Raw genomic sequence first — 12,824 nt, 5'->3', positions numbered from 1 at the left:
CCTTTATTACTGAGGAGGTTGTCTAGTAGAGTAAAAGAGAAGGGACAGAGGAAAGAACTCTGTTTCCACAGGTGAAACAGTTCGAATGTTCATGACCTTACGGGAGGGTACCTTTGCCATCTCTAATGCTGTGAAAAGACTCCTATTAAACGATCCGCGGTTCCAACCCTACTTCCCTGGCAGCACCCACGCCTCACCTCCACACTGAGGTTTGCACCTGGCATCTCTCTCTCTTGCTTCTTTGTGGGAATCTCCTTGGCCAGAAGGCTGTAGGTAGTGACCACGATGTCATATGTGGAGAGGCTGCATAGATATAACACAGAGCAAAAGTTAAACCATCCCGCCACGACTCTGACAATCAGAGACAGAGTTGATTCCTTCACAAAAATGCCTATGGCTGGAAGGACAGACAGCAGAACTCATTAATTTATGTCCTTAATTCATACACACATGACTCTGGAGAGGTAAATTTTATACACCTGACTTCCTTATTACCTACCACTGGTCATTTTTACAGATTATTCGCTATAACTAGAACAGCCTCCCTCTTCCCAGCCAAGTCAGAAAAGATCATCTCTGGTGGGGTCATATTAAGCTTGAAGTGATCTGGCAAGAACAGGAAGTCGGATAGGGTTGGAAGTTAATATTTAGTTAATTTGACATATATGACACTAAAGTCCCAAGGAAGTAAGAAACCCTCGAAGTACTGTTCATCTTACAGCAATGGTGTTTTCTCCTCCTCATTCTGTAATGGATTTGTGAAAACCCATTCATCTAGCTTTGACATTTGGGCATAAAAATACATGTCATACATTTTCAGTTTACCTCACCTACACTCTTTACATGTAAAGATTCTTAATGAAAAGCACAATTCTTTTTCCAAGGAAGCTTAATATTGTGTACCTGAGAGAACTTCAATAAATACTTTTTTTTTTTTTTTTTGGCAGTACGCAGGCCTCTCACTGTTGTGGCCTCTCCCTTTGTGGAGCACAGGCTCCGGACGCGCAGGCTCAGCGGCCATGGCTCATGGGCCCAGCCGCTCCGCGGCATGTGGGATCCTCCCGGACCGGGGCACGAGCCCGTGTCCCCCCGCATCGGCAGGCGGACTCTCAACCACTCTGCCACCAGGGAAGCCCCTCAATAAACACTTTTGATAAAAATGTATTTTGAGGGCTTCCCTGCTGGCACAGTGGTTGAGAGTCCGCCTGCCGATGCAGGGGACACGGGTTCGTGCCCCGGTCCGGGAAGATTCCACATGCCGTGGAGCGGCTGGGCCCGTGAACCATGGCACAGAGCCTGTGCGTTCGGAGCCTGTGCTCCCCAACGGGAGAGGCCACAACAGTGGGTGGCCCACGTACTGAAAAATAAAAATAAAAATAAAAATAAAATGTATTTGGAGAGGCAGCGATGTCTACACGTTGCCTTACCATCATATAAAAATGTATAATTGAGAGTGATTCCAATCAGTCAGCTAGTGCACTCTGAACATCAAAACCAGTATGATCAAAATGCAAATCATGTAAGATGCAATTGACTTCTAAATAAAAATCTACAGTACTCCATGCCAAAGAAAGCATGTGGGACAGCCATTGCTGCCCTAATAGCTTTCGTCTGCTGAAATGACTATCAGTCATGAGAGCTGGTGTGCCCTTAAGATTGAGGGTCACCAAGCTGGCAATTTACCCGTGAGAGACTACTGCCCTGTTCTTTAAAAGATAAAATATCCAGTATCAGAGGTTGGGGAGAGAGATTACTTAGAAACAGAAACAACTTAGTTCTTGACTAGATCAGCAAGTGTTCAACCCAGACCATCATATCACAATTAAGAACAAAAAACAAGTCCTTTAAAACCAAAACACAAAGACTAGGACTATAATCACCATTTGGAGAAACATTTTCTTTCCTCCTTCCTGATCATCCCCCTTCAGGAATTCAGTTAGGCTTAATCCTAAACTTTTTTTTTTAACAGATTTTTATTGGCGTATAATTGCTTCACAATACCGTGTTAGTTTCTGTTGTACAAAGTGAATCAGCCATATGCATACATATATTCCCTCCCTCTTGAGTGACCCTCCCACCCTCTCTATCTCATCCCTCTAGGTAACACACCAAGCTGATCTCCCTGTGCTATGCTGCTGCTTCCCACTAGCTATCTATTTTACATTTAATCCTAAACTTTTGAATCTAAAACTTCTTAGATGGTTCACATACGAAAAATACAGCCATAAAAATGTAACTAGGCTATAGCAACTAATCATTAATATTATATCAAGATGCTCTGCAACACTGAGCTGGGTCCATTCACACTAACAGAAAAAGAATGTGAATTTGGAATCAGAAATTCAGCACTCATGGGCTTCTTTGGTGGCACAGTGGTTAGGAATCTGCCTGCCAATGCAGGGGACACGGGTTCGATCCCTGGCCCAGGAAGTTCCCACATGCCGCAGAGCAACTAAGCCCATGCACCACAACTACTGAACCTGCGCTCTAGAGCCCATGAGCCACAACTACCAAAGCCCGAGTGCCACAACTACTGAGCCCGCAGCGCCTAGAGCCCATGCTCCACAACAAGAGAAGACACCACGAGAAGCCCACGCACCACAAGGAAGAGTAGCCCCCACTCACTGCAAGTAGAGAAAGCCTGCGCACAGCAAAGACCCAACACAGCCAAAAATAAAATAAATAAAATAAAATAAAATAAGTTATTTAAAAAAAAAGAAATTCAGCACTCATGAAATAATTGTGACATATCCCCTTTTACCAGGGGAACGCTGCTGCTCCCTGGCTGACAACACAGGCATCTCAGGCTGACTCTCACGACAGCTTGTGGAGGATAGGGACAGGATATAGCAGCAGAACACCATTCTGTCTCAAGATGCACCTCTTAGCACAGGTGAAGTCTGTTTGGTGGTGAGAGTGCTTCTGGTCTTCACAAATACCACTAGCCCTGATTAAATGAAATGTCAGGGAGAGCAATATTTCTGCACTCACACTTTTGCATGTTGATCCCGGTTTGGCCCATGATAGAGATAGACTCTTAGTTTGTTGTGGCGCACATGTTTCTCCACCTCATTTTTCCAATGATGGATCAGGGAAGCAGGACAGATGATTAGTGTTCCATGGGAAGTGAACTCAGAGGAGTCTTGAGAGGGGAAAAGAAAATCAACACCTCGTTACACTCATTAAAAAGTTTTAACTTCTTAAAGGCATTACCTCTTTCCCTTGACTGACATTTATTCCTTCAATCAATATTTTTAACAACTGCTGCTTCTATTTCTACACATAGCTTATACCTTGGAGATGTTGCGGGTTTGGATCCAGACCACAGCAATAAAGTGAGTATCGCAATAAAGTGAGTCACACAAACTTTCTGGTTTCCCAGTGCATATAAAAGGTATGTTTACACTACACTATAGTCTGTTAAGTGTGCAATAGCATGACGTTTTTTAAAAAAGGTGCATAGCTTAATTTAAAAATACTTCATTGCTTAAAAATGCTAACATCATCTGAGCCTCCAGCAAGTCATAATCTTTTTACTGGTGGAGGGTTTGAAGTATTCCAAGAATTACCAAAATGTGACATGGAGACACGAAGTGAGCAAATGCTATTGGAACAATGGCGCCAAAAGACTTGCTCAACACAGGGTTGACACAAACCCTCAATTTGTAAAAAACAGTATCTATGAAGCACAATAAAGTGAAGTGCAATAAAATGAAGTATGCATGAAGTAGAATAGAAAATGGGAAGAAATAACCTTTTAACTCAAAACCATTATTTATTTTCCCCTATAAAAGTGGAAGAGAGAGGCTAAAGAGGGCAAGGAAACTGGGTAGCACATGACTTCACTTAAAAAACCCAAAAAACCCCAATGTGCTTTCACAGTGGCCAGAATGTAGAAGCTGGATCATTTCCTAACTCATCCTGAGTGGATTCATTACAAGGGAGTATTATTACTTTTCTCTGAAAAGCATAACTTAATTACATTCACATTAAAGTATAAGTACAAAATTCCCTAGGACAAGCGAACATTACTTTGGAACCAGTTAGTGCCGGAGTATTTGTACCACTGCCCCCCATCCTTGGTGTGTGTGCAGGTGCGCACATGCTGCTACTACGCACAGGGACACAGGGTCCAGCTGCAACAGTGGTCACTAGAGGCCCTGAGAGCAGATGGCCACAGATTCCTTAACTATCTAACCAACTGAGAAATGTACATGTGTACACTGCAATTTACATGTGGTGTTGGCTCTGCATAATATATAGGACCTTTAAGGTACTTATACAGTTATTACATTTTAAAAACAGACGTTGAAATAAGAGAAACTGTCTAGAATCTGGAAACTTCTGGAAGTTCAGAAACATGGAAAACAGTGTCTGCTATGGTGGCTAAAATCTGAATTTGTCACAGATCTTCTTTCAAAAAATCATATATTAACTAATTTGGATCTATCCTATAGTTATATCCTCAACATTAACAAAAATAATCATTAGGTTTAAACTAAGTTTTCTGGAGCCTTAGCTTTCTCCATAAAATTGTTCCTAATCACAAGTCAAGCTAACCTTATATTAAAAGGAAAAAAGATCACTTCTAGTTAGCATATTCAGTGTCAGAAATGATACTATGGGAAAGTAGTCTAATGCTAGTTTTCCAATAAATTAAATATGACCAAAGGCATCCTTTTATGGCTGAAAAATTTCCACTCTCCGCTGCCTCACATCATTTAGGAAACAGCAGGCTTTTGAATACCATTTTTGGAGAGCCAAGCCAAAGCCGTGGTTTTGTCTTTTTCTTTGTTTTTCTCTTGATTCTTCTGGGTCAGGATGAGTGCAATCATTGTCAGGGTTTTTCCTAACCCCATATCATCCGCTGGAAAATAAAAACACAAATAGGAGAGGTAATTATTTAGGGCAAAGAATCAGCTCAGCTTCAAGAGAAGCAGCCCCGGGCAGACACCAGCCCTGGTCCTCTGCTGTCAGTGCCATTCCAGTCACCATGCTTTGTCTCCTCTATTGAAGCCTTTGTCTTTCTTATTAAAATGAACACTAACTCTTGCTATTTATTTTGAGATCTAGGTCAAAGACATTTACTAGGACTTTTGTAAAATTTAAAACTTATTATTTAGATCTTATTCGAGTCTCCGTGTTATATTGTTACTTATCCAATACATTCATTGATATCTCCCTCTGTTTGATGATGTTGCCTAGTCTTCTTATTTATTTCCCTGCAAAAGCAAAAAGGTCCAGCAGATATAGCCTACCACCCACTTTACTACCACACTTTTGGATTTAGAGTTAACTCAAGACAGTCCTCCATCCCCTTAATTTATTCATCAAAGGTCATAAATTAGCAGTTCTTGAGTACCATCATTGTGCTGGTTACTGAGCTTATCCAATTTACTATTTATACCCTATAAAATATTATTATCCCTTTTTAACAGTTTAAATACTCGTTCAGACGTAAGCAGCAGTAAAATGTCACAGCGTGGGCTCTGGTTCAGTCTGGTTCTGCCACTGTGCAGAGCTAACACAGCAGCTGACTACTCTCCTTTGGAAGGCCAGCTTACAAGGCTGGCCCTTGGCTGGCATCTGGGAACTTGGATTTCAGGAGGGGTCCCCCCATTCCCAGACTGGGTAAGAGTGTCTCACTGTGCCTAAACTGCTTGTACCAACAGTACAGTTTATGCTGAACACCTGCTTTCCTTCTGGAATCTGAAATTTCAGTACCTGCCAGCCTGAAGCTGCCTATGTGACCAGCCTCCAGTAAAAACCCTGGGTACCGAATCACTAACAAGCTTTCCCGGTTGGCAACATTTTACATGTGGAAGACTTAAGCACACACTGAGTGACTCCACTGGGACAGGCCTCTGGAACTTGAACCTGGTTTCCCCTGGACTTTGCCCCAAGTGCCTTCTTCCTTTGCTAATTTTGACCTATATCAAATCAAATCGCTCAATTATTATTCAATTTATTTGACTGTAATAAATTACACCCACAAATATGACTATATGCTGTGTATCTTAGCAAATCATCCAACCTGGAGGTGGTCTTGGAGACCCAGACACAGCCACTTACTAGCCACAGTGCACATCTGTCATGCTTTCTGGAAGTTGAGCACCTTGGAAAATTTTAGTATGACTAGTCTGCAAAGCAGAGCCTGGAAAACTCACTTCCTGCCTCTTCTGCGGCTAAGGCGCCGGCAGCATGACCTGGCTCTACAGGGCACTTACACTCACACCAGACTTCGATTCAGATGTGAGTAACTTTAGAAAAGAGGCTCCCTGTGAAACACTTTCTACAGGAAAGGTTGGAGACGGCAGTGTTTGATTTTGGGGTGGCAGTGCTTTCTTCTACGGCTCGATGGCGCAGAGCAGCCATGACGGTTCTTACAGGACACTCCGTTGGTGACTTGGCTTTGGCCCTTGCTCCTAGAAGTCCAGCCCAGCCCTCCACATCTCCCAGAGATTCTGTGGGCCACCACAGAATAAACCCTCCCTCTGCTTCATCAGCCAGAGTCATTCTCTACTGCCTGCAACCAAGACCTGACTGATCCTATGGCTGTGTAGTCTGGAGCACGTGGCTTAAACTTCCCACACCGCAGTTTCCTCATCTGTCCAATGGGGCATTAGAGTACATACCCAGAGTTGAGAGAACTGAACGAAGCACTGCATTTGTTGGCTCTTAGCCTAACACCAGACTCACCCAGAATTCCTCCTCGTGGCTTCTGACTTTCCCGCCATAGCAGCCAGGCTAATGCCTGCTTCTGGTGCTGCAGCAAAGGGATCTGACAAAGGTAATAACAGAAAGTTAAGTACCAGTTCCTGATAAGCGGCTATGCTGCAGCCTGGCCACATGGACTCCATACTCTACTTGTTTATTTTCTCTAAGTGACCCTCCCAATATTCTAGTTGTCAGACCAGCTGCTCGTTTCACCTTGAAGTCCTGGACTCTCTCGCACCACACGTCCTGGTCTGCCCAGGACAGTTGTCATTGATGCCAGTTGTCCAGCATGTCTATCAAGAGCTGCCTCTCTCGCTCTCAAGTGAGAGTCCTGCTTTGTCTGCTTAATCAGCCCAAGTAGGTTTCTACTGTTTGCAGCCAAGACCTCTGACGGGTCACCCGACTTTTACCAGCCATTCCACTGGCTCTTCCTCATTATCTCTTAAATGTGCCTCTCCTCTCTGTAGGCAATGCCCCAGTCCACACTGCTGGTCATAAATTGATAGCCCTTTAACTGGGGGCCCACCTTCTAGTCTTTCCTTCCTCCAGTTTATCTTGAACTCTGTGACATAAATAACCTTCACAAAACATCCCTGCTCAAAATTCTACAGTGATTCCATAATATCTCTTGAGCCATTTCAGTCTAAGTTCCTTCACCAATGCCAGGCTCCACAGCAAGGGACTCTTCCTGCTTAGTTACATCACCTGCTGCTCCCAGCTCAGGCACTGATGTCACCTGACCATCACTTATGAATACCAATCTCTGTATCTTCCTTTTGAACACCACTCCCTCTAACTGGAGTATTTGGTTTCTATCCTATCTCTAGGTTTGCAGTTTCTTTAAGGCACAAATAATACTGCTGACCTAGAGTAACTTTTCCTTTATTTCGAATCCCTTTGTACTTTGCTTACAGTCCACAGTACACAACAATGCACATTTTCTGTCTTACAGTCATTGTCTAGGTGTCTTACATAGGTTGTACATGCACTTTCACCCCAACTAGTCCACTAAGAGCAGCAATTCCTTTGCAACCTTGTGGTACCTATTGAAGCTCAATAAATGGATCTGTTACTGCTACAGACATATATAACTATATGACTTTAAGAAAAAAAACACTGTTTTTTTCTTCTCACTGCTAAACAGAAAAAAAGAAAATACTGCAAGGGAAGCCACTTGAGCATTATTTGTAGAAAAGATATGTCAGAATGGCACTCTGACGGGCACTTTCACAGTAGCTGGTCCCCCTCCTCGTGGGCGCTGGGATACTGTTATAAGACACTCTGCCCTGTGGGCCTTCCTGGCTCACCTTCAACCCAGCTGGATCCTCTGCCACAGCTGTCTCGCCAGGACGTGACTCAAGTGATCGATGCAGCTCATCAATGGCTTCACTTGTGATTTGCCACACTGCACGAAGGCGATCTTGGCCTTTAGGGCCTGCGTACAAATCGAGGTTACCTAAAAGTGTTGCGAGTATTATGTCCTGGCCAGAGCTGCAAAAAGGCAGTTCATTATTTGCCAGATGATGGATCTGTATAGACTAAAAATTCTTGCCTCCAGATTCTCCTAGACTCACAGGCTTCATTATCCCCAGTCTTTGTTTGTCTGTTATTTTTTAAAATCACATTATCAAGTGTTCTAATAGAGGACAAAATAAAGTATAATAAAAAATAAGATAACCCATAATATTTTTTTCTCTTTCAGCTTTGAAGAGGTGGCAGGGAAGAAGGTAATACCTTGAGAATTTTCAGAAAAGAAGACCCCTGGGGCTGGATGCAAAGAAAAGCCAGCAATAGAAGAGGTTGAGCAACAGGAAGTTTAGGCAGACAGGGAGAGACAGCCCCTACAGTGTGTGTCGCAGGCTGCCTGCACAGCACTGAGAATATAATCCTTCAGTGCTGGAGCCCACTCATTCTACACAGAGAACTTCTACTGAAGTTCATTAATAAACACAAGCACCTTAGTCGGTTGTAAGTTTAGGGATGAAGTATCCAAATAAGAGATTTCTAAGACAGATAAAAATTAATTACTCACTTAAATGTTAAAATGTTTTTAAATGAAAAGCTATTTTAATGGAATTCTTTCCTAAACATATTACATAACTTCTTACCTTAATAATCCACCATAACTTAATTTCTCTAGGCAACTCCATCACCATGGTGATTACTGAATGACACTGTCACATAGCAATGTTCTTCAAACAGTCTGGAGCACAGCTATGCTGTGCCACTGGACCAAGTACTTTTTCTTTTTTTTTTTTAAATGGAAGTATAGTTAATTTACAATGTTGTGTTAGTTTCAAGTGTACAGCAAAGTAATTCAGTTACATACATACATATTCTTTATATATATATATATTCTTTTCCAGATAGATTCTTTTCCATTATAGGTTATTACAAGACATTGAGTATAGTTCCCTGTGCTATACAGTAGGTCCCTGTTGTTTATCTATTTTATACATATAAGTATGTTTTCCCTGGGCCCTTTTAGAGAGACCTTTGCTTCATCTGGCACCCCGTCTATTCCTTACCCCCTTGTTGACTACTGCTCTTCAACCTTTCTCCCCTCCCTTCCTCCTGTTTTCTTTTTTCTCTCCTTTTCCCTCCCTGTATCTCGAGCAGTTCTCAGTTGGGAGAAAACTGGCTTTAGCTTTTCTCCTCGCTGCCAGCCCACTCGAGGTCCTATGTCCTGGGTCAGCAAACCAACCGATCATATTACATAGTTGAGGCTCTACCTGGGATCTTCACTCTGCAGGTGCTACTGAATTCATTGTTTTCAGCAGAGTTCAGGATGGAAACACTCATTTAAATCGGGTGGTACTGCTCTCTGTGAGTCTACTGGTTATGGTCACAGTCCCCTGCTCTGCCTCAGCACGCACGCACGCACACACACACACACACACACACAGAAGGACTATAAACGTATCCACTGGCCTGCCTCCCTCATCATGATATGAGTTCAAGTTTTCACTCACAAACATTTAGTGGATGACTCCCATAGGGCGACCACTGGGCCAACCGATCAAGGACCGTGAACAAGGTCAGTGAACAGGGCAGACACAGTCTCTGCCCTCACAAAGATCTAAATTACACTGTGTATAAACTTAGCTGAGCATCACGAGCTTTATCACACAGGCAACTCAGAATGGTTTGTCCCTTTTCATGGTTACAAAGGTTATCTACGAGGCAGCATTTAACTCGTAGGTGTAGCGGCTCCCACCATGGGCCAGGCCCTCGGATCTCACCTCCACAGCACTGATCAATCCCTCCAGCAGCCTCCTGACGGGCAGCCTTCAGTCCTAGACCACCATGAGGCTGGAGATCCCGGCCCTGCAGGGGTTTGGGAGGCACCAAATGGGGAGGGTCAGTGGTCGTCTTGGTGAAGTTGCTCTGCTGTGGTACTTCAGTGTTACCCTTCTCATTCGTGCCTGCTCAAAAAACAAAGGAAGAACAGATTACACTTCAGAAAAGTGAAGGAATTCTATGCGTGAGGTGAGGTCAAGAGAAGGTGGGATCGCCATGAGCTGGGGAAGACTTCTGCGAGAGCACAGCATTTAAACCGTTTCTTAAACAATGGGGAAAAAAGACTTGAGTCCACAGGAAATAGGAGGAAGTTTTTATAAATCACAGGTGTAACTTATAAAGGAAGCTCAGTAACAGATAACAAGATGAGCAGGTGAATGAGTCCACCTATTCTTTATTGAAACGCCTCTCCAATGTCTCGTGAAGTTCATGCAAATTGCGGGTTTGGGGGCAGAATCCCTTTTACCTTGCTCTGGGGAGAGGGCCAGGGCACCGAGCGCATCCTCCAGCTCCTGAAGTTGCTTGAACAACTTCTGACCCTTGTCTGGAAGAGCCTGGATGTTCACAGATGCCAGTGTGCTCTGGAAAACAGATCCTATAACATGGGTCGCTCCTCTCAAGTCATTAGAAAGACAGTTTCAGATTAAAATAGCCTAAAATGCTAAAACTCTGAAATCATGGTCTTTTAACTATATGTGTGAAAACCAGAAACTTTTTTTCTTTCTAAACCCAGGTGACTTACCAAGCCTGAAAATATAAACATAGCAAAAGGCAGAAACTAAAAATCCACACCGCTAAAACCTTTCTCACGTTAATATATTTAACTTGTTCGTGGCGTCCCTTATCTGCCCACAGCAAGCAATGCTCCAAACTTATAAACAAAACACAGGTCAGTAGTACCTTCTTTTGTTTCAGCTGTGTTGTGAGGTACACACGTTGGGCTTCTGGGTCTGAAGATTCTCCCTTCTTGGAAACGCCTGAGTCAGGAGAAATTTTTCTTTGCACACTCTGACCAGGGAATTTAAGGTTCTCTTCCTTCTGCGAGTCTAGAGTCAAGTCAAAGAGCAAGGGCCTCCCTGGCTTAGAGGAAACAAAAACAACAGCAGTGTCTTCCTCAGTGTCACCACTGCTCGTATCGGCATCTCGCCTCTCTCCCTGGGGATGCCCTGCGGCCAGCGGTGCAGGCTGAGCAGCCGGTCCCTTTGGAGCAGGCATGTCCCGGCTCTCCAGCTTTGCCTGCAAATGGCCCTGGAGCAGACTTTTCTGGAGGGTCTGCGTGCTTGCGTCATTCTTTGACTTTGTTTCTCTAGCCTCCCAGCTCTTGGGGTGCTCCTTGCTGAGATGTCCCCCTTTCAGGGGCTGAACAATTCGAGGCAAAGGCTTAGTTTCTTTTTCCCTTGGAGGTTCTGATTCTTTTTGGACAGAATGACTCTCACCATTTGACTTCTCCTGAGATGCAGATGGTTCTCTCAGCTCATTCCCACGGACCTGTTTGGATTTCATCTCAAAAAGCTTTCTGTTGTGCATCCTTTCAACCTCCTTTGCGGCACTATGAAACTCTGTCTTCTCCCCTCGCTGCGTCTCTTGAACAGCAGATTGTTTTTCCTTTACCGCCGGGCCAGATGAGAGATCTTTCTCCATGCAGCACTTAGATTCAGGCTTCTGTTCCTTCTTTTGATCCAGGAGTGGATCTCTCTTTTCCCTTTGCTTCTTATCAGCTGTCTTTTCCTCATCTTCACCTTTGATGAACTGCTTCCAGAGGGATGGTTCTTGATTCTTGTCAACTAACTTGAATGGGTTTCTCTGCTGGCTGGAAGGATAACGAGATGTCTCAGAGGCATGCTGAGACTTACTGGTTACAGAATGTTCTCTGGAAGTAGGATCCTAAAAGACAAAGGAAATAATCTTAATATAAACTATTAAAGCAACCTTAACATCTAGAATACCTTTATTCAGAGGAAATGGAAACAAAGTAAAAGCAGTCCAATTTTTCTGAATGTTCCTGCGATCATTTCTCCCTCTAGAAAGGACTGCCAAACTCACAAAGTATTCGCTTCTTAACAGTACTTTCAATGCTTGGTTCCTTCTCTGTCCGTGATCACTGCTTTTCTGGGCCTCAAGGAACAGTAGTGACCAAGTCAAAGTGTTTTGATAATAGCAATAGCCACAATGTATACTTTTCATGAAAAACTATTCTCTCACGATGAACTTTTCCCCAAACCTAAACAGTATACTTGCTTTGATTTTGGCTTTAGGAAGGTTTCACGGTGCAAATCCAAAATCTTAAGTCCAAGCTATCTCCCTACAAAAACAAGTTTCATGACTTTGCACAGTCTAGCTCCTCATGTACTGGATTTCTATAGAGTCTCTCCTAATTCTCACATTCCAGAAACTTATGAATTATACTCAGCTTGTACCAACATCAAATAGATATCAGTCTATAAAAACATGCTGAAGTTAGTCAAGTATATTTAAATTTTTCCCTAAACAGCAGGATACTAACTATATTTAAGACCCAAATGGTCCTTTGAATTGAGAGTCCCAACAAGGTCTACCATGTTTAAAGAAAAGAACTGCCTTTCAGAGATAGTACAATGAACACCAGTTTATACTGGACTTCAGGGTCTTTTCAGGTGATCCCACAGATTAAACAATCTTAATAGTCAGATTTGAAAACAGATGAATAATTCCTACCTGCCATGGGACATTTCCACACCATTGCTTCCCTTCTGTTTTACTTCTAACACATCGGAAGAATAACCTAACAAAGTATAAAACGGAAATAATCAAATTTGTGAAAATACATT

General features: G+C 43.1%; 1 protein-coding gene across 4 annotated transcripts in view; it reads right to left on the bottom strand.

Annotated features, from left to right (window-relative positions):
- TTF2 (transcription termination factor 2) overlaps window positions 1-12,824 on the bottom strand; it is a 44,396-nt gene that overhangs the window by 19,502 nt on the left and 12,070 nt on the right. For 2 of the 4 annotated variants that reach the window (XM_059041327.2, XM_067034003.1), the window contains 9 exons: window positions 12,712-12,778; window positions 10,918-11,901; window positions 10,484-10,598; window positions 9,960-10,142; window positions 8,025-8,152; window positions 6,700-6,781; window positions 4,748-4,867; window positions 2,992-3,142; window positions 198-303 (listed from right to left, as the gene is read on the bottom strand). In XM_059041327.2, coding sequence (XP_058897310.1) covers window positions 198-303; window positions 2,992-3,142; window positions 4,748-4,867; window positions 6,700-6,781; window positions 8,025-8,152; window positions 9,960-10,142; window positions 10,484-10,598; window positions 10,918-11,901; window positions 12,712-12,778 — 1,936 coding nt within the window. Of the gene's footprint in view, window positions 1-197; window positions 304-2,991; window positions 3,143-4,747; window positions 4,868-6,699; window positions 6,782-8,024; window positions 8,174-9,959; window positions 10,143-10,483; window positions 10,599-10,917; window positions 11,902-12,711; window positions 12,779-12,824 lie in introns of all 4 variants that reach the window. The other 2 variants (XM_059041318.2, XM_067033999.1) reach the window with 1 other exon arrangement.

Source organism: Kogia breviceps, chromosome 1 (assembly GCF_026419965.1).
Source record: "Kogia breviceps isolate mKogBre1 chromosome 1, mKogBre1 haplotype 1, whole genome shotgun sequence".
In the NCBI taxonomy this organism is placed as follows: Eukaryota; Metazoa; Chordata; class Mammalia; order Artiodactyla; family Physeteridae; genus Kogia; species Kogia breviceps.
The sequence above is the reverse complement of the archived record's forward strand: the minus strand, read 5'-3'. Positions and strand labels throughout refer to the sequence as shown.